This window comes from Entelurus aequoreus, linkage group LG01, assembly GCF_033978785.1.
Source record: "Entelurus aequoreus isolate RoL-2023_Sb linkage group LG01, RoL_Eaeq_v1.1, whole genome shotgun sequence".
NCBI lineage: Eukaryota > Metazoa > Chordata > Actinopteri > Syngnathiformes > Syngnathidae > Entelurus > Entelurus aequoreus.
Window position 1 is genome coordinate 79,232,364 of NC_084731.1, and position 27,633 is coordinate 79,259,996.

At 40.7% G+C, this 27,633-nt stretch overlaps 1 protein-coding gene across 2 annotated transcripts in view; it reads right to left on the reverse strand.

The window, feature by feature from the left end:
• Window positions 1-27,633, reverse strand: part of mgat5 (alpha-1,6-mannosylglycoprotein 6-beta-N-acetylglucosaminyltransferase) — a 218,772-nt gene that overhangs the window by 138,423 nt on the left and 52,716 nt on the right. For both annotated transcript variants that reach the window (XM_062059285.1, XM_062059294.1), the window contains one exon: window positions 20,044-20,208. In XM_062059285.1, coding sequence (XP_061915269.1) covers window positions 20,044-20,208 — 165 coding nt within the window. The remainder of the gene's footprint in view (window positions 1-20,043; window positions 20,209-27,633) is intronic.

Consider the following 27,633-nt stretch of genomic DNA (forward strand, 5'->3'; position numbering starts at 1 on the left):
GTTCGTGTTGGAGGAGTTGTGAATGAATGAAATATGAAATCCGTGCTGCGGTCTGCAGGTGTACCTAATGTTGTGGCCCAGCAGTCATTCACAACTCCTCCAACACGAACATTATTGTTTTTGCACTTTTTGGCTTCTTATTAAATTACTTTTTTAAATAGATTCAATCTGGCATGTGGAAAGTTTAAGTGTGGGCTTTAGTTGATATAACACTCCCGTCAGGGGGTGCATTCTACGGCGAGGGTGCATTCTCTACCACTGGAAATTATGATGTATCATGTTCATGCATTTTCGAAAAAAAACCTCAAACTCAAACCAGGAGGCGGGATTACTGCGAGCCTCAGCCAGTGTGTCTTCGCAGCCGTTTTATGATCGCTCAGCACAAGAAATACGTTACACACATACAGTTGTTGACAAAATACACTGTACATTATATACCTCAGCTAACTAAACTATGGAAATGTATAATATAGTTCATATAGCAATACGGTCTCACTACACAGCAGGCCAGCAGTTAGCCGAGTCCGCAATCCATGTTGAGGCACAACGCAGTGACGTGCCTCAACTGGCTGCTGATCACAGCACCGTCTCTTCTCAGTATTTGAACGGCAAATGTGAAAATTCAGCGATTTTGAATAAAAAATAATCTTAAACTGGTGAAGTTAAATGGAAAATAACTTTATAGTATAATCACTGGTTACATATAACAATTAAATTAATTTTTTTTCTTTTTACATTTTTTTTCTTTCCATGATGGCACGTGAGGCCCCGCCTCACCTGCCTCCTCTGACTGCACGTCACCGATATATATATATATACATACATATACATATATATATTAGGGCTGCAACTAAGGATTAATTTGATAATCGATTAATCTGTCGATTATTACTTCGATTAATCGATTAATAATCGGATAAAAGAGACAAACTATATTTCTATCCTTTCCAGTATTTTATTGGAAAAAAACAGCATACTGGCACCATACTTATTTTGATTAGTGTTTCTCAGCTGTTTGTAAATGTTGCAGTTTATAAATAAAGATTTATTTAAAAAAAAATAAAAAATGTTTTTTTTTTTTTTTTTTAAAAAGCCTCTGCGCATGCGCATAGCATAGATCCAACGAATCGATGACTAAATTAATCGGCAACTATTTTTATAATCGATTTTAATCGATTTAATCGATTAGTTGTTGCAGCCCTAATATATATATATATATATATATATATATATATATATATATATATATATATATATATATATATATATATATATATATATATATATACACATATATATAGTGTACATACATATATATTAGAATTATATTTTGCATACAAATGATAATTGAACAATTTCAAAAGGCTGTTGACGTACAGTATGCAGTAACATTGCGTCATTTCATGTTGTATTATTTTTTTCAAAAGTATTAATAATCAATTTGAAAATTTACTGTTCATAGCTGGTTACTCTCTGCTGTAACATTGTTCGAGCAACACTTCTACCCAGCAGGCACAAGACATTGATACGTTGATTATACATACATGTCTTTTAAACCTGACAACTACTTGTAGAGAAGGTTTCAAAGTAGTTGTATTTGTAATTGATGTCCAATGTTGGAGCCATGTTGCTGGTTGGGAAATGACCAACATTTTAAAGGCCAAACCAATGTCAGAACCAAACATTGAATAAGCAATGTCAAAGGGAATGTTGTTTCAACGTTGTATTTGTGTTGTGGGATATTGGTTGGAAAATTACCAAATTTCAATGCTCAAATCAACGTCACAACCTGACATTGAATAAACGTCGTCAAAAAGCGTATTGTTTCAACGTTGTGTTTGTGTTGTAGAATATTGGTTGGGAAATGACCAAATTTCAATGGTCTAATCAACGTCACAACCTGGCATTAAATAAACGTCATCAAAAAGCATGTTGTTCCAACGTTGTATTTATGCTGTAGAATATTGGTTGGGAAATGACAAAAATTTAAAAGGTCAAACCAACGTCAGAACACAACATTGATTAAACGTTGTCAAAAAGCATGTTGTTTCAACGTTGTATTTGTGTTGTAGAATATTGGTTGGGAAATGACCAAATTTCAATGATCAAATCAATGTCACAACCTGACAGTGAATTAATATCGTCAAAAAGCACATTGTTTCAACGTTATGTTTGAGTTGCTCAATGTCGGGACCTAATTCAACTAGTTCTCAACATTGTTTTAATGTCTTGTGCCTGCTGGGTAGGCACTTACTGTGTTGTTTGGCTATTAGTTTTGGAGTGACACCCAAGTTTGTAGTATCAATCCAATGACAAGTAATTACAGTGGCAGTATTGGCCGTATAAATAATTATATTGATACTTTTAAAATTAAAATTTTCAAGATCATTGAATCGATCTAATAACTGTAGAAATGACCATATATGATACTATACTTGGTACCCATGTTTACATTGTAGAGCTCTAGCTTAGCGGTTAGCATAGCTTCTTTGTACCCTCTAACAATGTGTAGTGTGGCATGTTTAGCTATTCCTCATCCTCTAGTGATGATCCTTATGTCAAAACATATTTGCTGACATGGAAGCAAGGATTAATGACTTAGAGGCAGCTTTGCACTGTGGCAGGACATTAGCCGTGCCACTACATTGCGTTTAGCCCGCGTTCATTGCAGGCTAGCTTGTTGCTGTCAAATCTGCGGGTCATCAACATGCATTATCACAATATGGCGAAGGAAACGAAATCTGTGTTTTGGCCAAAAACATTTTTATAGTGTATATGGTCTATTTAAGAGGTCTACAACCATTTTTTTTCAAAGAGATACTTTTACAGAATAAAACTCGCTGAGAGCTATTAATTTGTGTAATGTTTATTTTCGTTGTTTATTTTAACCAAAAAATAGGGACTCGGAATAAGCTATTTTTGACAGAACATTAAAAATGTTTTTGGTAAATCACAACACACATTTTGTACTAAAAAATCAACAACGACAAAATGTTGTTTATCTCTATTTCAATATGAATTTCTTTCCAGTTATTTTCTATTTTATTTATCACTATTAGAGCAACATGTTTTTTAACCATAGGGCCATTGTTGGGCCTTGTGCGTCCCTTAAAGGGCTGCCAAAAATTGACTGTTTCAAAACTGTGGTCCATATGAGTTGCAGCGGTACTCAGTTGTAATACACATTTCCACCACTTGTGGCTGTAATGACAATATCAAACAAACAGAAACAAGTCTGGGGTAAAATTCATAGTTTCTCAAGCGCAATAACTAAGACTAATGTCGTGGAGCTGCATTTTCATTAGCACTTCAATTTTATTGACAGTTTAGTTAAAAAAACATTCATTATTTAAAAAAAAAACAAATTATTCAGCCTAACATAATTGTATTTACCATATTTTCCAGACAATAAAGCGCACCCACTAAATTTCTAAGAAAAAAATATTTTTCCATATTTTAGCTGGACTGGACTATTTATTTTAGTTACATTGTAAAACTTACAAACATTAATTGGAGTGATGGATGAATAAGCCACACAAGTAGGAACGCTATGAATGCCGAGAAGACTGAACGGCAATTGTGCTTCAGGTTGAAAGCAATAAACATTCGGAAATACTGTGGAACAGGGGTGCTCACACTTTTTCTGCAGGCGAGCTACTTTTCAATTGATCAAGTCGCGGGGATCTACCTCATTCATATATATAATTTATATTTACTTATTTATGAAATATATGTTTTTGTTAACAAGTTAAAGGTGTTTAATGATAATGCAAGCATGTTTAACACATATAGATAATATTGTTAATAAATTAAAGGTGTTTAATGATAATACAAGAATGTTTAATACATATAGTTAATATTGTTAACAAGTTAAAGGTGTTTAAAGATAATACAAGCATGTTTAACACATATAGTTATATTGTTAACAAGTTAAAGGCCTACTGAAAAGATTTTTTTTAATTTAAACGGGGATAGCAGATCTATTCTATGTGTCATACTTGATCATTTCGCGATATTGCCATATTTTTGCTGAAAGGATTTAGTATAGAACAACGACGATAAAGATTGCAACTTTTGGTATCTGATAAAAAAAAGGCTTGCACCTACCGGAAGTAGCGTGACGTAGTCAGTTGAACATATACGCAAAGTTCCCTATTGTTTACAATGATGGCCGCATGAAGTGAGAGAGATTCGGACCGAGAAAGCGACAATTTCCCCATTAATTTGAGCGAGGATGAAAGATTTGTGGATGAGTAAAGTGCAAGTGAAGGACTAGTGGGGAGTTGAAGCTATTCAGATAGGGAAGATGCTGTGAGAGCCGGGGGTGACCTGATATTCAGCTGGGAATGACTACAACAGTAAATAAACACAAGACATATATATACTCTATTAGCCACAACACAACCAGGCTTATATTTAATATGCCACAAATTAATCCTGCATAAAAACACCTGCGTGTTTGTTATGCTAGCTCCTAGCTCCTCTGCTAGCTCCTAGCTCCATAGAACACGCCAATACAATTCAAACACCTGATCAACACACACAATCACTCAGCCCAAAAGACCGTTTACCTAACCCAAGGTTCATAAAGCTTATATATTTTTAAAAAGTTATGTACGTGACGCGCACATACGGTCAAGTTATCGAATGTTTAGCAGCCAAGGCTGCATACTCACGGTACCTGATATTCAGCTGGGAATGACTACAACAGTAAATAAACACAAGACATATATATACTCTATTAGCCACAACACAACCAGGCTTATATTTAATATGCCACAAATTAATCCTGCATAATAACACCTGCGTGTTTGTTATGCTAGCTCCTAGCTCCTCTGCTAGCTCCTAGCTCCATAGAACACGCCAATACAATTCAAACACCTGATCAACACACACAATCACTCAGCCCAAAAGACCGTTCACCTAACCCAAGGTTCATAAAGCTTATATATTTTTAAAAAGTTACGTACGTGACGCGCACGTACGGTACGTGTTATGCTAGCTCCTAGCTCCTCTGCTAGCTCCTAGCTCCATAGAACACGCCAATACAATTCAAACACCTGATCAACACACACAATCACTCAGCCCAAAAGACCGTTCACCTAACCCAAGGTTCATAAAGCTTATATATTTTTAAAAAAGTTACGTACATACGCAAAAAAAAGCCAAAGCTGCATACTCACAGTAGCACGTCTGCGTCTTTGTCATCCAAATCAAAGTAATCCTGGTAAGAGTCTGTGTTGTCCCAGTTCTCTACAGGCGTCTGTGTATCCAAGTCAAAAGTCCTCCTGGTTAGAGTCTCTGTTATCCGAGTTCTTCCATCTTGACTGCATCTTTCGGGAATGTAAACAAAGAAGCGCCGGCTGTGTACTGTTGTGGCTGACTACGTTCGAAAAATACGTCCATTTCGCACCGACAACTTTCTTCTTTGCTTGCTCAGCTTCCTTCTCCATAATGCAATGAACATGATTGAAACAGATTCACGAACACAGATGTCCAGAATACTGTGGAATTATGAAATGAAAACAGAGCTTTTTCGTATTGGCTTCAATGTGGAAGGCATACCCGTGTTCGCCGGTCTACGTCACGCGCATACGTCATCCTCAGAGGCGTTTCGAACCGGAAGTTTAGCGGCAAATTTAAAATGTCACTTTATAAGTTAACCCGGCCGTATTGGCATGTGTTATAATGTTAAGATTTCATCATTGATATATAAACTATCAGACTGCGTGGTCGGTAGTAGTGGGTTTCAGTAGGCCTTTAAAGGTGTTTAAAGATAATACAAGCATGTTTAACACATAAAGTCAATATTGTTAATAAATTAAAGGTGTTTAATGATAATACAAGAATGTTTAATACATATAGTTAATATTGTTAACAAGTTAAAGGTGTTTAATGATAATACAAGCATGTTTAACACATATAGTTAATATTGTTAATAAGTTAAAGATGTTTAAAGATATTACAAGCATGTTTAACACATATAGATTCCTTTCTTTCATGAAGACAAAAATATAAGTTGGTGTATTACCTGATTCTGATGACTTGCATTGATAGGAATCAGACAATGGCGCTGATAACGTCCGCATTTTCAAATGGAGGAGAAAAAAAGTCCTCCTTTCTGTCCAATACCACATGAAAGTGGTTGGTTTTTGGCATCTTATTTGTCCAGCTTCCATATTCCTTTGTATACACTTTACAAGAAATACATTGGCGTCAAACTCCGTAGCTTGCTAGCTTGTGCAGGCCAGCTTTCTGAGACTCTTATTTTGTTAGCGCAGGCAGGATGAAGCAGCGCTTTTATTGTGCAACTGTGCAGTCGGTCTTTGGAGTTTTGACGACAGGTACGGCGCCAGAGTCTGTTGAAATAAAAAGTGTTTCTCGCCTTCCTGTCTGTAATTTTTTCTTAATAATGAGCTGGCAGCAGCCAGCGTCATCTCACAAGACCCTCGGGTGCCGTGAATGTCAATGAAGTGACGAAAGTGACGTCATAGTGAAGATTTATGATCGCTCATTTTTAGGACTATTTTTTTAATGCCTGGCTGGCGATCGACTGACACACCCTCCACGATCGACCGGTAGCTCGCGATCGACGTAATGAGCACCCCTGCTGTAGAAGTTCAACTGCTTTTAGCAAACTTGTCCAAAAGATGGCGCCATAGCACAAACAACAACAAACCTTTTAAGTGTCTGTTGAAAACTATTCATTGAATTAAAACATTATGTCGTCAGCAAAGACAGATCCATAAATTAGCTCCACTGATTTATAAGTTGTAGGGTTCAAAGTGTAGGAAATAAATAGCGGCTTATGGTAAATTAATTTTTTGTCAGTTATTCATAAGTCCCTTCTTATGCAGTATATTTGGTTAGTACTTACTTTTCTAATCAGCCTGACCTAAGTCTAAGGTTTATGTGTTAAATAAATACATACTCTTTGTGATTAACACATTATTTCATATCATTTGACAAGGATTTAAACTGTAAGTATAATTATTGAATATGATTAAAATCAAGAGTAAGATTACTAATTCAGTGTTAATATTTGAGTGGGCCCCGGGCCTGTCTGTAGTGGAAACAGTTGGGCCCTGAGACCCCTGATTTATTGTATCTGACTGGCAACATTTAAAATTGTACTTTAATGATAAAAGCAGATCTTCACTCAAACAGTAATTGTCCTTGTGAAATGTTGAGGTTATTTGTCATTAAAAGGCATATTGTCTGTATTGAAAAGTTATAAGAGGGGGATGCCACCTCTTCTTCTGCTCCGCTTTACTGTGGTGTCCCGTAGGGAACCAATCTGGTCCCCATCCTGCTTGCTCTCTATCTTCCCCCTCTTGGAGATATTTTTAAGAGGCATAGAGTGTCTTATTTTTATGCAGACAACTGCCAAATGTATATGCCGATTTAAAAAGGCCACGGCCCCCTGACACCCTTTCTCAACTGTCTATGCGACGTCAAAGCTTGGTTAGCCCAGAATTTTTTAATAATGAATTAAATGAGTGAAAAACAGATTTTTTTGTTTTTGGTCCGGCCCTCATTGACTTGGGACCATTGCAAAATTATGTGCGTCCCAAAGTCACCAGACAGTGATTTTAAACTTGACAAACAAGTCAATGGTGTTTTAAAATAGTGTTTTTATCATCTTCGTCTTTTAGCAAAAGTAAAACCGTTTTTATCTTTTAACCTTTTTGAACAAGTCGTGCATGCTTTTATTTCAAGTCGCCTGGACTACTGCAATGCACTTTATGCTGGCATTAGCCAAAAAGCTCTCTCCCGGTTGCAGTTGGCCCAGAACGCGCCAGTACGACTTTTAACAGGGGCCAGGAAACGCGAGCATACAACCCCAATTCTTGAGACTTTGCACTGGCTCACTGTTCATTTTAGAATTGATTTTAAAATTTTGCTGTTTGCTTTTAAAGCTTTGCATGGACTGGCACCTCATTATATCTCGGACCTCATCCAAATTTACACTCCTGCCGCGCTCTGAGGTCCAAGAGCCAGCTCCAGCTCGTGGTGCCCAAGACCAGACTTAAAACCAGGGCGGACAGGGCCTTCTCTGTGGTCGGCCCTAAGCTCTGGAACACTCTGCCCCTCCATGTTCCAACTGCTCCCACAGTGGAGTGTTTGAAGTCTCGTCTTAAGACCCACTTTTATTCTCTGGCTTTTAACACTACGTGAGTTGTGTGGTCCTCTTGTTTTTAAATTTGTATATTTCTATTTATTGTTTGAATTGGTTTTACCCTTTAAAATCGTTTTTAATCATATTTATTTTTAGATTTTTTTTATAATTATTTATTTTGTTTTTATTTAATCATTGGTGGAGCTAAGGATAGTATTTGAATATTGTTTTTAATATTTTTGTGCAGCACTTTGGAAACATTTTTGTTGTTTAAATGTGCTATACAAATAAAGTGGATTGGATTGGATAAAAATACTGAGAGTTTCAGCAAATATTCCTTGGTAAGCTCCTCAAAATCAACTGGCGAGCTACTGGTCGGAGACCACTGGTCCATATCATGCAACCCTATGCATGGTGTAATCTCTCGACACGAGCTCACCGGCTCCTCACAAACATCCTTGCATCAGTCGCCGCCTTCAACTGCGTTGGCTTTTAAAGAGAAGTTAAAGGGGAGATAAGGCTGGCAGCGGAAGGAAAGGAGGGCTGGGTTGCTTCTGGCTGTCGTGAAGATGTAATCAAGCGATAGCACTGCGAGGCACTCGCAAACACCTTCAACATTTCCTTGCACCAAGAACACTAACTGCTGGTTGAGGCAAGCCTGCCACGAGCAGGCAAAGAGTGAGGTTGTTAAAGCACAGGGGCTTCCCAGCATGGAAAAAAACATGCTTGGATTTGGCAAAAACATGTTTCTTGCTGCCGTAAGTGTTCCTCAGTAAGGTTCTGGATGAAAAAGAATCTAAGCGAGTCCAGTGTCCCTTTTTTCTCTGTTATCCCATTATAAATATTTTATGCTAGAGCAACAACATAAGCTCTCATTGTTCACTGTAAGACATCCACACAATGGATTAGGGGATTTGCAGCTCAAGGAAACAAGAACATCTTGATTAGGTCCCATCATTGCAGAGCTATGACTCAGATTTATTTATTTAGTTTTTTTTTTACAGAAAGCTGCAGGGATGTGGCCAAAGCAGGACTTTAGGGATGTCTGACACTGAAAAAGAACCATATTGTGGCAACACAAGGCGCAAGGAAAGCAGGAAACGTGCATTTCCTGTAAATGGTGTGAGAAAAGTGCCCTTGTGAACAACAACAGTCTGAGCAGTCAACTGAGCATCGCATGTTGATCTTCATGTTTCTATTTTACTTAGAGGTGAACATGTTTGTATTATCAGTAGGCAGTGATATTGATAGGTTTTCGATGTCGTCCCCGACTCCTCAGTTGAAAAAAAATGTCTTTCTTTCATATATTATTTCACTTTTAAAATTTTATCGAGTGTTAAACTTCTTTGATGGTGGTATGATATTGTTAAAGTGAACGCATATATTTGTGTATGTTCAAAATGTATCTAAACTTGAATAAAATTCCAAATCTGAAAAGTTCATTACAAAACAACTGTCACAATGGCATGGCATATGGCAGTCAAATCAAACAGCATTTTTGTAGCAACATAAATACACCAAAATAAATCAAATAAAAACAAAATAGTGTCTCTATATGGACAAAACATTCTCATCATCAGTTTAGTGCAGGGATGTCAAACATGCGGCCCGTGGGCCGGATCAGGCCCGCAAACAGGTTCAATCCGGTCCACAATTTGAGTTTGCAAAGTGTAAACTTGAACTGCATTTTTAAAGTAAAGAAACCGCTGTTCTAAATGTGTCCACTGGATGTCGCAATAGCAATTCTGTTAAGCAAGCAAATAGTTTATACCGAGTATACCAAGCAAGAGGTACACGGTAAAGCGGGGCTGTGACTCCTCCCCCTCGACCAAACGTAAAACAAACAGGAGTGAAATAAACAATTAGTAACCCCACTTAAAATGCTGCTTGAGACACTCCACATTGATATAGTTCTGTGAAAACTATTGTTTTCTGTGCAAATTTAACGAAAGAGAACAGTGGAAATGACAAATGAGGTAGTTGATGTATAGAAGCGTTTTAATTTATGCTTTATTTTGTTTTTTGTTCAACCATAGATGGGCTGTGACTTAAAGTTGAATTGCTTTGTAGATATACTGATATTAAGTCTAAAGTTCTTTGTGTTCTTCATGGTGTTTTTGAAACTGCACCAATTTTTTCCTCTGAATTTTCAACTAACTTGAAGTGTTTTGTCCAGAGGATTATTTGCGACATGTATATTTTCAGAATCTGCTCGATCCATTTTGGGCCGAAATAAAACAAATAAAATCTGAAGTTGACGTAGTTGTATTTTTAAGTTACTATGCCATGATTTTACCCGTCCAGCCCACGTGGGAATAGATTTTCCTCAATGCGGCCCCTCAGCTAAAATTAGTTTGACACCCTTGGTTTAGTGCGTGAGTGTGAAGCGACTGGGATGAGAATCAGCACCTCCAAGTCCGAGTCCATGGTTATCGCCCAGAAAAGGGTTGAGTGCCATCTCCGGGTTGGGGAGGAGATCTTTCCCCAAGTGGAGGAGTTCAAGTACCTCGGAGTCTTGTTCACGAGTGAGGGAAGAGTGGATCGTGAGATCGACAGGCGGATCGGTGCGGCGTCTTCAGTAATGCGGACGTTGTATCGATCCGTTGTGGTGAAGAAGGAGCTGAGCCGTAAGGCAAAGCTCTCAATTTACCGGTCGATCTACGTTCCCATCCTCACCTATGGTCATGAGCTTTGGGTTATGACCGAAAGGACAAGATCACGGGTACAAGCGGCCGAAATGAGTTCCCTCCGCCGGGTGGCGGGGCTCTCCCTTACAGATAGGGTGAGAAGCTCTGTCATCCGGGGGGAGCTCAAAGTAAAGCCGCTGCTCCTCCACATCCAGAGGAGCCAGATGAGGTGGTTCGGGCATCTGGTCAGGATGCCACCCGAAGGGCACGTCCGACCGGTAGGAGGCCACGGGGAAGACCCAGGACACATTGGGAAGACTATGTCTCCCGGCTGGCCTGGGAACGCCTCGGGATCCCCCGGGAAGAGCTGGACGAAGTGGGTGGGGAGATGGAAGTCAGGGCTTCCCTGCTTAGGCTGCTGCCCCCGCAATCCGACCTCGGATAAGCGGAAGAAGATGGATGGATGGATGGATGGATGGGTTTAGTGCATATACTTGCCAACCCTCCCGTTTTTAGTGGGAGAATCCCGGTATTCAGCGCCTCTCCCGACAACCTCCCGGCAGAGATTTTCTCCCGACAAACTCCCGGTATTCAGCCGGAGCTGGAGGCCACGCCCCCTCCAGCTCAATGCGGACCGGAGTGGGGACAGCCGTTCTCACGTCCGCTTTCCCAGCAGCTTGCCTGCCCAATGACGTCATAACATCTACGGCTTTTAGAGAGTAGAGTGCACAACAAGGAGAGAGAGTTCTTGGTTTCTTATGTGGGTTTATTGTTAGGCAGTTTCATTAACGTCCTCCCAGCGCGGTAACAACACACAACAACAGCAGTCACGTTTAGTCTACCGTAAAGCAGTTCGTCTGCCATAAACAGCAATGTTGTGACACTCTTAAACAGGACAATACTGTCACCTACTGGATAGCCTGCAGAACACTGAAATTCAAGTATGTCTTTTATTTATATGTATAATAAAATAAAAAAAAATTAAAAAATATATATATATAGCTAGAATTCACTGAAAGTCAAGTATTTCATACATATAAATATATATATTATATATATATATATATATATGAAATACTTGATTTGGTGAATTCTAGCTGTAAATATACTCTCCTCTTAACCACGCCCCCCCACCACCACCACCACACAGAGGACAAATTTCACCACACCTAGTGTGTGTGTGACAATCATTGGTACTTTAACTTTAACTTAAACTTTGGAAATTGGGCGCTCTATGGTCCGAAAAATACAGTAACTTAGGGGAGCGGTTGCACACTGTGTATGGAGTCTATGAACATACACAATTATCTGCTAGCTGCCTCTGTCAGCTGTAGGATTAAAAACAAATGAAGTTTCAGCCAGACGAGATCATTTTTTGTGATCGGCCTTGTAAGATATTTATGTGGGCCGATCACATATTTTCTCAGGGAAATCAGCTGATACAGATTAGTGGCTGACCAGTCAGCACATCCCTAATTATGGGTTCAAATTTGATTTAATTTATGTATTTCATTGGGCCCCTATATCCTCATATTTGAATGCTGAAAAGGGATAAGTAAAAATGTAATCAGTTCGAATTGCAGTTGATTTTTGTTTGGCACAGTAGCTAATATTTTGTCTCCTAGAGTTTACAAACACAAACATATTGCTGGTCAGGAGAGAGACAGGTGACAATGGAAAACGATTGGCACAGCAGCAGACAAAGCCTACAGCAGCGATATAAACTCACACTTTGTACCATCGGCCTTGACGCAGCGTTACGCTGGATAACACATTTGCGAGAATTGTTAGGCACAACCCCACATCTTTTCAAATTAATATCAGCCGAGTATTATAGTTTTAATGGAGGAAGAACATAGCAATCCTAAACATATCACCTGATGCTGTAACAGGGAATAAGCCTTTTGTTATTCATTTGATTTAAAATTGGGTTATAACCCTTTCTTAACATCAGTAAATTAGTTGATATTTGCTCACGCCATACAAGGAAGAAATGGAAACAGATGATAATATGCAACTCTCCAGCTAATAATAAATCTCTTTAAATGCCTCTATTCATTTTACATTAGGCTGAGGGCTGATGGGATTCGTGAGAGTGGTTCTGTGTCAATGCAGACAGCATCTGTCAGCCACTTGAGTGTTTTTTTTTTGCATGTGTACTTATTAGTATTGATCTGGGCGCTGGGCAAGTTAACAGGCTTTTCAGAACATAATGAAGACCGCAAGCTCCGTTCTTAAATCTAAGAGGGTCCTGTGAGAGCATTTTCCTGGCAGATCAAATTCTAAATATTCCACCTCTCTCCCTCCTAAGGTTGCAGCGAGACAGTTGCTCTTTTGAGAGCAGAAACAATCAGCACCTACAGAAACAGTGCCCTTGTCTGTCTCGAGTATGAGACCTTGGATCTCATCTTTCAACGGATCAATATGTAGAAGAATACACGGACGCAGCTCATACAGAAGGGACACAAATAACATATTTTTTGCGGGGTGAAAAATGGGTAGTAGGGTAGAGGTGAAGATGGCTGCAAATCTCAATCAAAACCGGTTAGTTTTATTGTTTTCATGTTGAATATTTATTATAACACTGCAATGGAAACTTGATATCCACATGCACAACAAACACTCTGCTCTTTGATGCCAAATCTTAAGAGCTTAAAAACATCTGAGCTATGATTGTATGAACAGATGCAGCACAGCATCATTATGAGCCTTCAATGATACAGGGTGAAACAATTATACAGCATACTGGTCTGATTTCTTAAAAACAACAATTTAGTGACTTTGATTTTTGCTGATACACAAAGGGTACACAATAAAATTAACAGGGTCAAATATTTTTTCATTGATCTCAATCTTTTCAAAAGGGCAATGCCAAAACCTACTGACTTCTTCTTATTGATCCGAATAGACTGCAGCTAGTAGTTTCTCTTTACTAGCATAATGATTAGTTCAACAGTTGTCTTTCAATCAAAAAATGGGAAACTTTAAGGAACTACGTAAAACATTTAGAGCAGTTTATAAAGAACTGCAGCTTACAAGACCATCAAACAAAGGTTATTGCGATTTGACACAAATTTGCCAAAGTCTGATAAAAGGAAATGGGTTTGTATGTTCAGTTGGGTTGTCTTGGAATACTGGACAATTTGACGATTCAATTCGCATGAGGTTCATTGAAAAATCTAATACCTAAACCAACTTTTAAAAAATGTGTGTATTGTTCTCATCAATGAAATATTGTAATCATTTTATACTAGGATAGAATAGAATAGAAAGTACTTTATTGATCCCTGGGGGAAATTCAGCTATGTCTTACTATGTCATAGCCCTGTGAATTTTTGGGCACCACACGATTCGATTAAATTCTTGGGGGTAACGATTTGATTCAGAACTGATGCCCGATTCAAAATGACTCTCGATTCAAAATTAATACTTTTTTAATAACATTTGGTGCCAGTTCTATGAATAACTACATTCCTCCATAACAAAGATAAACAGCTGTGATACATTTCTATATTACTTTAAAGACAATTGGTTTAGTTTAATAAAATTCTACCCAAACATTTAATAAAGTCAAATACAAATAAGACAACAAGAAGTGTTCCAAACTTCTCTTTTCTAAAGTAAATCTGTACAGCAGCTATGGGCATCTACATCAACAGTATGATTTTCCAGAGTGTCTGGATGGGACAGATAAAAAAAAAATAAAATAAAATAAAAAACATTTTAGATTTTTTCAATCGATTAAGTTAGGGCTGCAACAACTAATCGATTAAATCAATTATAAAAATAGTTGGCGATTAGTCATCGATTCGTTGGATCTATGCTATGCGCATAGGCTACTTTTTATTTTATTTTTTATAAACCTTTAATTATAAACTGCAACATCTACAAACAGCTGAGAAACAATCAAAATAAGTATGGTGCCAGTATGCTGTTTTTTTCAATAACATACTGGAAAGGATAGAAATGTAGTTTGTCTCTTTTATCCGATTATTAATCGATTAATCGAAGTAATAATCAACAGATTAATCGATTATCAAATTAGTTGTTAGTTGCAGCCCTAGATTAAGTATTGTTACAGGTAAGAATCACAATTCATTCGAAAACTTTTTTTTTTTTGACACCACTACCATGTCTATATACAGTATGTGTGAAATTACTAACACCTTGTGACCAGTCAGTGTATAGAACTAGATATAACATTAAGTTTATTTATCAAATTAAAAAAAGACAAACTTATAGATTCGACTGACCGGGCAAAATCTGACTATGGGCAAAATCTAATGACTCAAATTTGAAACTACATTTGAAAATATTTTGTCGAAGATAGCCCAAATGTTCAGGAACAGCCAAGAAAACACCAAGGCTCAAGTCTAGGGAAGCACAAGTGTCACTGCCCACAGTGAAGCAAGTGTTTTCGACATTGACTGAAGGGGTACCGACAGAGAAAGGAGAAAAAAAACCTGTTTTGAAATCTACAACTTGAAGCTCGACTAAAGTGTGATGGTCAGACCGGATAAAGATTGGGGTGTTTAGCCACAATAACAAGTACTGTATTCCAAGAAAACCTGGATCAGAGGAAATTCACAACAAATTAAAACTTATGCACCCAGTTATTAACTATGTACATGGTGTACTGGTAATCATTATTACCAGGAAAAAGATGGTTTAAAAAAACAAAAACAAACCTAAAAGCCATAAATAATATATGCCATTCATAGCCATGATGTGTAAATGAGTAAACCTTCTGGCCACCACTGTATTTTTGATAGTTTGACATTTTACCCAACTTTTTTAAAACTCAAGATAATTAGGAGGGACAATAAAACAGGTGAAAAAAAAACACCTTTTAGAGTTGACTTATCACACAAAATAAACACTGTATACACAGCTACTGTGTCACAAAGTCAGCAGGAAGTAGCTGTGCTAATTGGTGTGATATAGAACTGTATGCCAGGGTTGGTCTCTGACACACCGGATCACTGGGTAAATACATGTACTCAGCTGAGGTGGAACCAGCCCACTCCCATGGCTTCTGCTCATCTGCCCTATTATTAGCAAATAAGAAGTGTATCCAGACTTTACATCATTCTGTACAACTGCCTCCCAGTAGGAGACTGGTGGAGAGGGCCTGCCAAAACAGGAAACAGGCTTGGGTTTACTGTAAATGACTCAAGCGTAGTGACACATTAACAAATATTGGCATTTACTACTGAGAGACATCTTTGCCTTTGTTAACTAATTGCAGATCTTGCATTACCCTCCGATTCTCCACAAGTAATGAAGATAGAGCAATGGTAGCCATCGCAACTTTTGTTGGCATAGATTAATGCCCGCACTTGTTGCCTTCCAGCGGATGGTGCAGGTGCTCAAACCACACTACGTTATGATCATGGAGTAAAAACATATGACTGAAACTACAGATGTCCGGATCCCGATCGTTGCATTGTCTTTTTTTAACTGATCGGTGATCGGCTGAACAGCTGCCGAGCCCAGTCGATCTTGACTACAGCTGTGTCCCACATACTGCTGCAATGATTCAATGAGTAAATCAAATAATCCAATTAGAAAAAAGCCTTGATTTGTATTTTCTCACCTCAATGATTCGTTTAATGAGTAAAATGAGCGTAAGAATGCTCCAATAGAGCGCACTTGAGAGTAGGTCTGGGCCGATATTTGATAAGTCAATTAACCAAACGATAAGTGAAAATCTAGTGGGTAACTTTTTCAGCGTCTGTAATCTCCAGAGGCACGCGAGGCAGAGCGGTTTGTATTACTGTATTGCTGGGATGTTACGTCCGGCTCACGTCCCGCCCAATGAATACGCGTGGTGGTCATGCCAGCTCTGTTCTCAATGGGTACTAGGCGCCACTTAGCCTTTACCGAAGAAAAAAATGCCCAATGCTTCTGTTGTGTTCGGCTGTACAAATTGTTCAAATCGGGGAAAGGATAAACGTTTCTTCAGAGTTCCTCGGGAGGTAATTAAAAAGGGCGGAAGAATGCAAGATTTTACAAAACAACGAAAAAAGCATGCAGCTCACACTCCAGGCGACGGGAGCGCAGTCAAGGAATGCATGAGTTTGCAATGATCCCTCCGTTAAAATGTTTGTTTGGTATACTTTTAATGTTTATTATTTCCCATTTAAGTATTATCTTGATATTATTTGTATTTCTTAAACACAGGTGTGTTTAAGAACACATATGAAACATATGAGTGTTTCAAAAACCACTAACAAAATAAAAGAAAACAAATGTGAGCAAAACCTAAGAGAGTTAAAGTTTTTACCGAAGGCAGCAATCATAAATGAAGCTTTCAGCACATACACAATGTTGACATCTATAGTTACATTTTGACAAACAATCATAAACGAAACTTTCAGCACATACACAATGTTGACATCTATAGTTATATTTTGACAAACAATCATAAATGAAGCTTTCAGCACATACACAATGTTGACATCAATAGTTATATTTTGATAAACAATCATAAATTAAGCTTTCAGCACATACACAATGTTGACATCAATAGTTATATTTTGATAAACATTCATAAATGAAGCTTTCAGCACATACACAATGTTGACATCAATAGTTATATTTTGATAAACATTCATAAATGAAGCTTTCACGTCCCGCCCAATGAATACGCGTGGTGGTCATGCTAGCTCTGTTCTCAATGGGTACTAGGCGCCATTTAGCCTTCCTCGAACAAAAAATGCTCTATGCTTCTGTTGTTTTCGGCTGTACAAATTGTTCAAATCAGGAAAAGGATAAACGTTTCTTCAGAGTTCCTCGAGAGGTAATTAAAAAGTAATGAGGTAAGTAAAAAGAATGCAAGATTTTACAAAACGACGAGAAAAGCATGCAACTCACACTCAAGGCGAAGGCAGCAGATTCAAAGAATGCATGAGTTTGCAGTGATACCTCCGTTAAAATGTTTGTTTGGTATACTTTTAACGTTTATTATTTCCCATTTAAGTATTATCTTGATATTATTTGTATTTCTTAAACACATGTTTGCCATGAGTGTTTGAAAAACCACTAACACAATAAAAGAAGCAAATGTGAGCAAAACCTAAGGCCATGTCTACAATAAGTCGTTCAACCCCTTAAACGAATAATTATTTAGCCTAAGCTCCGTTTCAGCCACACTAAACCATCATGTAAGGTCCCCCTCCTCGGACAACTTTTTACACGGTTATATCAGCCGTGTAATTCTTGAATCTCCGGCACTTAACTTTGTATGGACTCATTGATCGTTTACAAAGTGAGTTCGGAGAGGAAGTGACGCCAGAAAGATCCCGCCCACACAGGAAGTAACGCCAGAAAGATCGCGCTCCACACAGGAAGAGACATCAGAAAGAACGCGCCATAGTCAGCATCATAACAAAGATGGAGGCGGATCATCCAGACATGCCCGTGTTTCTCCTTCTTCTACATGTACAGCCGCTTTTGGAAATCACAAATCAATACCTTAAGAGAAGGCAAAGGGCGATTGCAGCTATTTGGGATACAACACTTCTCAGACGGCAAGAGAACTTTGAAATGTCCGGGTCAGCTGTGAGACTATTTACCGAAAAACTTTGTCCCTTCCTCCCGTGGATGTGATACAGGAAGTGTGTGGCTACAAATATTGCTTTATGGATGTGACTGTGAAATGGCCAGGCAGCATGCATGATGTCTTCGCCATTAGCACGCAGCTTAAAGATGGAACCATCCCGTCATGACCCAAACAACTGCTGGAAGATGAAGAGGGGCACGGTCAAAGCCAATCCAGGACCAACACCCGATACCTGACTGGAAGGAACCGAGAGGAGAGACAACACCTTGCCAGCGATGACGAGAACAACTAAGGTTGCCAGCCAATGGGTCCACCGGGACTCCAGCAGCTGTGGAAAGAAGTGTCGGGAGTGCCGAAGCAGCGAGGAGGCCTGAAGCAAGCCGAGGGCCTGGACCAAAGCCCCACGCGCCATACTCTGCCCCAGCCTTCCCCAAAGCCCCCACAGCTCCAACTCTACCTGAGTTTTCCCCAATTTCGGCCAGCACGCGCATGCCACTGAACAGTCTGCCCAATGGACTGAACCACACCCCAAGAAGAGACAGAGACAGACTGTTTGAGTGGATCTCTTTCTTCACCAAGGCAGCCAAAAGCCCAACGAGGTGTCGGCAGGCCACCAGCCTGAGGCACCACCATCATTCAATCAAACTTTCACGTCTTTGACATGGCGAACAGCATTCGTGCAGAGTACAAATAATACAACGGTGCAAAGTAATACAAAGTGCTCGCATGTACGTTATCAAAATAACCAGCCTACCGGTATATGAAAAGTCAGTCTTTAATCATTGTGTCATCGTCTTCCTCCTGCGTACTAAAACCACCGAAATCCTCTTCGTCGGTGTCGGAGAAGAACAGGCCGTAAATAAGCCGCACCGTTGTATAAGCCGCAGGGACCAGAACGAGGGGAAAAAGTAGCGGCTTATAGTCCGGAAATTACGGTAAATATGTACATAAAGTGTTGTAATTATATTGTAAAATGGATGGATGGATGGACGTTTAAAACAAAACTGTTATTATTAATTAGTAAGTATACATTTTTTTAGCCTTTTTAGAGAAAATCATATAATTGTAGTAAATTATGCAAATTACTTGATGATGTCATGGTGACCACGCCCATAGCCACGCCCCCACCGCCACAGGTATCTTGGCAGTTTATGGGAAACACTGCCCAACCCAAACCAATGTCTTAGTACTAGATCAGGAGTCATAATCGGATCGGACCTGGGGCCAAAAATGCTAATGGGAACATCCCTAACGACAGTTACATGTTATTTAATCATAACATGTGCTGGCTTACGGCCAGGGCAAACATTTTAATCCATTGGGGTTTTTTTTTTTTTTTAAACACAATTTTGTCATTATTTGTTATTCCGTTCCCACTTTTTTAACAGATAATCAATTTTTATTAGGTCTTTTCAGAGGTGAAGTTCATTAATCTTACGATAATTACACATTAAAATTCCTGAGACCTCAGAAATAAATAAAAAAATCATTGTCCCCTCAACTGAGCTGAATTTATCTTCTGAAAGCTGGCAGCAAAATCAATGAAGCTGATATTAAAAAAGACCAAAAAGCATCAACAAGGGCTTATTTAAATGTTGTTCTAGAATGCAGGCTGGTAAAATGCCAAGTGTGTATTGTGCACAGATTCGGGAGTTTAGCTGCTTGTATGCCATTCACTGTAGAAATAAGATAATCAATCCATGTTATATCTCACAATTCAAAGTGTAACATACCTGCCACGTTGACTTTTTCCGGATTGGCGGAGCTGGCTGTGGAGGGGCTGAAGCCGTTGGTCAGATTACTCCCTGTGCCGTTGTACATGTTTTCCACCTTGGACTCCAGCTTGCCCAGCCTCAGCATGATGTTATCCAGCAGCACTGCAAGGGTCTTCTTCAGGTCTGGAAAAAACATGAATCTTATTGGTCGGGCAAACAAACAAGTGGTGCACTTTTTTTTTTTTTGCTCAAACAATAAATACATTTGGTTGAGAGCAGATCTGGAAAAGGGATAATGGACTATTCATGCAAGTTCTACTTAACAGTTGCACGGTTCAACTGTGATCAATAGAGCAGAAGGGGTCCATGCTGAACAAAAGGAAGTTTGAATGTTTAATTAATTACCAGCTTACTTATCAATGCTACGGACACGAGCATGGGAATTACTCTTCTGCCCGCACTATAGGGAGTCTTTCTAAGCTACATTTGAAACGCTTTGAACAGGAACACTTCAGTTCACTCCAGCAGGCAGGCTGGCTCGGGCTCATTTAAATGTATACCCAGACTCTCTTGTGTTTGAGAATGACCTTGCAGTTTAATTTGGTTTTCCCCCTTCATGCTTTCAGGACTCTAGGACACTTCTAATTGCTGATCGAGGAAAAAGATACAATTCAAACAGACAATGCAGAGAAAAAAGGTATTCCGAAGCATCTTAGCAATCTGATTTCCTTACATCACAAGTGTATGTAAGTGTATTTTATCTGCAAAAAAAACATAATTTGAGAACGTTTTTGGTTTGTTAAGATGACTTAACTGCAGTTTGTCCATCACACACAAGTGGGACATTTTCCCTCGCCGTGTTGCATTTGACATGCCAGTTCTGATCACATCAGAGATTGGCAAAGGCACCATGAGCACTGGCATACGGACCAGACTGATACGAGTGAAAAGAATCTACCGGGAACTGGTTGAACTCAGATGAGTGCTGTGTAGGACTCAGCTTATAACACAGTCAGAAAGTCCAGGAAAGAACAACATAAAAAATGCCATGTTTTACAGCAGCAGCTTTGCCATGTTGTTGGGCAGAGTACGATTGGGAAAAAGCCACAACTTTTCCTTTGTTCACATGCTGATTGGCGAGTTGGAGTCTGGCCCAGAAGATTTGTCTTCTTCATTGGTCATCTGCTGTGTTTTTGACAAGAAATTTGCAAATTCGTAATAACACCGGGATGGATGAGTTTGACACAATGTTATACAGTCGGTACCAGGAGGGCTAATAGTTCACAAAATCAAGATTCAAATCTTATCAAGATTTGGTGACAGTTTTACGTGCTTACTGTACGTTACTTACATATAAAATACTAAACGGTTTGGCTCCATCCTACCTTGCTGATTGCATTGTACCATATGTCCCGACGAGAAGTCTGCATTATAACAACTACGGTTTATTAGTGATTCGCAGAGCCAAAAAAAAGAGTCTGCAGGCTCTAGAGTGTTTTCTATTTGAGCTCCGGTAGTCTGGAATGCCCTACAGGTAACACTTAGAGATGCTACCTCAGTAGAAGCATTTAAGTCCCATCTTAAAACTAATTTACAAAACCCAAAACCAGTGAAGTTGGCACGTTGTGTAAATCGTAAATAAAAACAGAATACAATGATTTGCAAATCCTTTTCAACCTATATTAAATTGAATAGACTGCAAAGACAAGATACTTAACGTTCGAACTGGAAAAATTTAGTTATTTTTTGCAAATATTAGCTCATTTGGAATTTGATGCCTGCAACATGTTTCAAAAAAGCTGGCACAAGTGGCAAAAAAGACTGAGAAAGTTGAGGAATGCTCATCAAACACTTATTTGGAAAATCCCACAGGTGAACAGGTTAATTGGGAACAGGTAGGTGCCATGAATGGGTATAAAAGCAGCTTCCATGAAATGCTCAGTCATTCACAAACAAGGATGGGGCGAGGGTCATCACTTTGTGAACAAATGCCTGAGCAAATTGTTTAAGAACAATGTTTTTTCAACCAGCTATTGCAAGGAATTTAGGGATTTCACCATCTACGGTCCATAATATCAAAAGGTTCAGAGAATCTGGAGAAATCACTGCACGTAAGCAGCAAGGCTGAAAACCAACATTGAATGCCCATAACCTACGATCCCTCAGGCGGTACTGCATCAAAAAACGACATTAGTGTGTAAAGGATATCACCACATGGGCTCAGGAACACTTCAGAAAACCACTGTTAGTAACTACAGTTGGTCGCTACATCTGTAAGTGCAAGTTAAAACTCTACTATGCAAAGCGAAAGCCATTTATCAACTACACCCAGAAACGCCGCCGGCTTCGCTGGGCCCGAGCTCATCTAAGATGGACCGATGCAAAGTGGAAAAGTGTTCTGTGGTCTGACGAGTCCACATTTCAAATTGTTTTTGGAAGCTGTTGACGTTGTGTGTGACGCCCGTTCTTATTTCAGCAGGACAATGCCAAGCCATGTGTTACAACAGCGATTCATAGTAAAAGAGTGCGGGTACTAGACTGGCCTGCCTGTAGTCCAGACCTGTCTCCCATTGAAAATGTGTGGCACAATATAAAGCCTAAAATACCACAACGGAGACCCCGGACTGTTAAACAAGTTAAGCTGTACATCAAGCTAGAATGGGAAAGAATTCCACCTGAAAAGCTTCAAAAATTGGTCTCCTCAGTTACCAAACGTTTACTGAGTGTCGTTTAAAGGAAAGGCCATGTAACACAGTGGTAAAAATGCCCCTGTGCCAACATTTTTGCAAAGTGTTGCTGCCATTAAATTTTAAGTGTGTTGCGCTTGTAGCGTGAAAGCAAGACAACTTGACGTATCGTTTGACACACAAAAATGTGTGCATCGTTTATTCCTCCAACAACCAGAATGAATGAACGTTTACGTCACAAACCCTCCAAAATGGCAGGAACAACAAACCCCCACCTTTGGGAGAATTTACTGACGGCCACTTAAAGGGGCCGCACTGAATTACTCACTCTTAACTGCATATATGAATGTAAACAAGAACAACATTGTTATGTGCACAATAGAACAATGGCAGTGAATAATGAGGACAAAGTCAAGTAAACAGGTGTGGTGAATTATGTCCTTAAATCAACCGCTACACACATCCCCCCAGAATTCGGCATCACAAAGAAAGACGAACGGTCAATGGACAGGGGCACGGACGGGCCGACCAGACCGGAAAACCAAAACCAAAGGTTGCCAAGTTCCACCCACCCACTGCTCATGCACTGCACCTACAGCATATTCTGACGCGTCCGTGGTGATTGCAATAGGAGCATCGGGTAATGGGTGTGCCAGCAGGGTAGCGTTAGCGAGAGCAGACTTGACCCCCACAAAAGCACTGTGCCGCGCGTCAGACCAGTCTACCATGTGCTTGGGAGCAGCCCCTTTAAGAGCATCATACAGCGGCCGCATGAAGTCAGCTGCCCGGGGGATGAAACGATGGTAAAAATTTACCATGCCAAGGAACTCTTGAAGAGCCTTAACCGTGATTGGGCGGGGGAAGTTTGCGATGGCAGCAACTTTCGCTGGGAGGGGAACTGCCCCGCACTTTGTGACACAATGTCCGAGGAAGTCGATTACAGACAACCCGAACTGGCACTTAGCCGGGTTAACAATGAGCCTGTGTTGGCTAAGGCGCTGAAAAAGGGACCTGAGGTGGGTCACATGCTCGGCCTGAGAGGTGCTTGCTACCAGGATGTCGTCCAAGTAAACAAACAAAAATGGCAAGTCACGTAAAACAGAGTCCATCAAACGCTGGAAACTCTGTGCGGTGCTCTTAAGGCCAAAAGGCATTCGTAAAAATTTGAACAGTCCAAATGGGGTGATGACCGCTGTCTTCGGGATATCAGAGGGGTGGACCGGCACCTGATGATAGCCCCGGACAAGATCTACCTTAGAAAACACAGTTTTACCAGCCAGGTTGGCGGAAAAATCTTGTATGTGGGGGACCGGATAAAGGTCCGGGGTAGTCGCATCGTTGAGTCTGCAGAAATCACCGCATGGCCGCCAACCACCTCCGGGCTTCTCCACCATGTGGAGGGGCGACGCCTACGGGTTGTCTGAGCGTCGAATGATCCCGAGGCGTTCCATGGTCTCAAATTCAGCTCTAGCAATGGAGAGCTTAGCAGGGTCCAGGCGCCGGGCTCGTGCGTGCACAGGGGGGCCCGTGGTGGCAATGTGGTGTTCCACACCATGCTTGGCGGTAAATGACGAGAACGTGGGCTGAGCCACGGTGCGGAACTCAGCGAGGAGGCAAAGAAAAATGTCCGCAGTGGGTAGCATGCTGAAAAGCCTGATGGAGTCCGTCGCGCTGAGACTGCACTTGTACGAGCAGAACGTAATCCCATCCACCAAGCGCCTGTTTTTTACATCCGAAAGCACAGAGAAAATCTGCACCGATGAGTGGCACCGTCACTTTAGCAGTCACAAAGTTACAACTGAATCGCTGTCCACCAAAACACAGTTCCACGTACCGTATTCCGTAAGTGTGGATAGGGCTGCCATTGGCCGCTTCCATAGGGGGGCCATGTGACTCAGACAGCATGTCCAACCTTGATGCTGGCAGGACGCTCCTCTGTGCGCCGGTGTCACACAGCAAACGTCGTCCAGAGAGGGAGTCCTGGATGAAGAGCAGCCTGCCAGTACTGCCGACGCTCATGGCCACTGCTGAGCGCCGGCCCCGGCGTTTCCCGGCAGCGGTCTACTAAAACTGCACGGGGGAAGGCACCGCCTGGCTTTGGTCCCGAACTTTGCGTGGAAAAAACATAGTCCAGAATCCGGTTGCCGCCTGGGGGGCGTAGCAGCAGCAGCAGCAGCGAGAGTGGAAGAATCTGCCATGGGTCTTTCTGTCTCAGCCGGAAGGAAAGCAGCCACATAGGTCGGTTGGGAGGCTAAAAAGAACTTATCAGCTTCAGCAGCTAGTTCGCAGCAGTCCAAAATGGCGGTGTTGGCTAAAGCAGCCCGCACCTGAGAAGGCAGGGGTCTCAGGAAAAGCTGCACGAAGAGGAATCCTGGTCTGTGCTCACCTAAGAGGCCTAGCATTTTGTCCATTAGTTCAGAGGGCTTGCAATCGCCAAGCCCCTGCATCGAAAAAAGGCAGCTGGCTCGCTCCGCGTCGGAAAGTTGAAATGTCTTTAAAGGCCTACTGAAACCCACTACTACCGACCACACAGTGTGATACTTTATATATCAATGATGAAATCTTAACATTGCAACACATGCCAATACGGCCGGGTTAACTTATAAAGTGCAATTTTAAATTTCCCGCTAAACTTCCGGTTGACAACTCCTTTGGATATGACGTATGCGCGTGACGTAGCCAGTAGAACAGAGGTATGGCTCCCCCATTGAAGCCAATACGAAATAGCTCTGTTTTCATCTCATTATTCCACAGTATTCTGGACATCTGTGTTGGTGAATCTGTTGCAATTTGTTCATTGCATTATGGAGAAAGAAGCTGAGCAAGCAAAGAAGAAAGTTGTCGGTGCGAAGCGGAGTATTTTGCGAGGGAAGTCAGCAACACAACACAGCCGGTGTTTCATTGTTTACATTCCCGAAAGATGCAGTCAAGATCGAAGAACTCGGACAACAGACACTCTTACCAGGAGGACTTTGACTTCGATACACAGACGCCTGTAGAGAACTGGGACAACACAGACTCTTACCAGGATTACTTTGATTTGGATACACAGACGCGGTACCGTGAGTATGCAGCTGCGCTTCCAAACATTTGATCGCTTGCCCGTACGTGCTTTTCACGTACGTAACTTTGGTTAAATATATAAGCTTTATGAACCTTGGGTTAGGTGAACGGTCCTTTGGGCTGAGTGATTGTGTGTGTTGTGCAGGTGTTTGAATTGTATTGGCGGGTTATATGGACGGGTACTAGCTCCTAGCTATAACTAGGAGCTAGCATAACAAACACCTAGGTGCTTGTTATGCGGGATTAATTTGTGGCATATTAAATATAAGCCTGGTTGTGTTGTGGCTAATAGAGTATATATATGTCTTGTGTTTATTTACTGTTGTAGTCATTCCCAGCTGAATATCAGGTCCCACCCGCGCGCTTTTAAACATTTGATCGCTTGCCCGTACGTGCGTGTCATGTACGTAACTTTGGGTAAATATATAAGCTTTATGAACCTTGGGTTAGGTGAACGGTCCTTTGGGCTGGTTGTGTTGTGGCTAATAGAGTATATATATGTCTTGTGTTTATTTACTGTTGTAGTCATTCCCAGCTGAATACCAGGTCCCACCCGCCTCTCACAGCATCTTCCCTATCTGAATCGCTTCCACTCCCCACTAGTCCTTCACTTGCACTTTCCTCATCCACAAATCTTTCATCCTCGCTCAAATTAATGGGGAAATCGTCGCTTTCTCAGTCCGAATCGCTCTCCCTTCTGGCCGCCATCACTGTAAACAATAGGGAACTTTGCGGAAATGTACAACTGACTACGTCACGCTACTTCCGGTAGGGGCAAGGCTTTTTTTTGTCAGATACCAAAAGTTGCGATCTTTATCGTCGTTGTTCTCTACTAAATCCTTTCAGCAAAAATATGGCAATATCGCGAAATGATCAAGTATGACACATAGAATAGATCTGCTATCCCCGTTTAAAAAAAAAAAAAATTCATTTCAGTAGGCCTTTAAGAGGTGAGCCTTCAACGTGACGTACTTGTTCCTCTCCGGTGGGTGCGTAGGGACGTTAACCACTCTAGTCGCCGTCGCGCTCCCAAGTGAAGTGAAGTGAAGTGAATTATATTTATATAGCGCTTTTCTCTAGTGACTCAAAGCGCTTTACATAGTGAAACCCAATATCTAAGTTACATTTAAACCAGTGTGGGTGGCACTGGGAGCAGGTGGGTAAAGTGTCTTGCCCAAGGACACAACGGCAGTGACTAGGATGGCGGAAGCGGGGATCGAACCTGCAACCCTTAAGTTGCTGGCACAGCCACTCTACCAACCGAGCTATACCGCCCCACAAGGGAGGACACGACATAATAAAACTTAGTGTCGTCATCGGTGATACCACGCAGGGCGAACTGTGCCTCGGCCTTGGCAAACCATGCAGTCGCGGAAGTTTCCCAGAACTCGGGCAGCTTTAGAGAAACCGCATTCGCCGTCATGGTCGATAATATTCACTGAATCCGTTCAGTGAAGCGTCGGGGTCACCAGTGTTGCGCTTGTAGCGTGAAAGCAAGACAACTTGAAGTATCGTTTGACACACAAAAACGTGTGCGTCGTTTATTCCTCCAACAACCAGAATGAATGAACGCTTACGTCACAAACCCTCCAAAATGGCAGGAACAACAAACCCCCACCTTTGGGAGAATTCACTGACGGCCACTTAAAGGGGCCGCACTGAATTACTCACTCTTAACCGCATATACGAATGTAAACAAGAACAACATTGTTATGCGCACAATAGAACAATGGCAGTGAATAATGAGGACAAAGTCAAGTAAACAGGTGTGGTGAATTATGTCCTTAAATCAACCGCTACAAGTTCATGATTATTTGCAAAAAAAATTACGTTTCTCAGTTTGAACATTAAATATCTT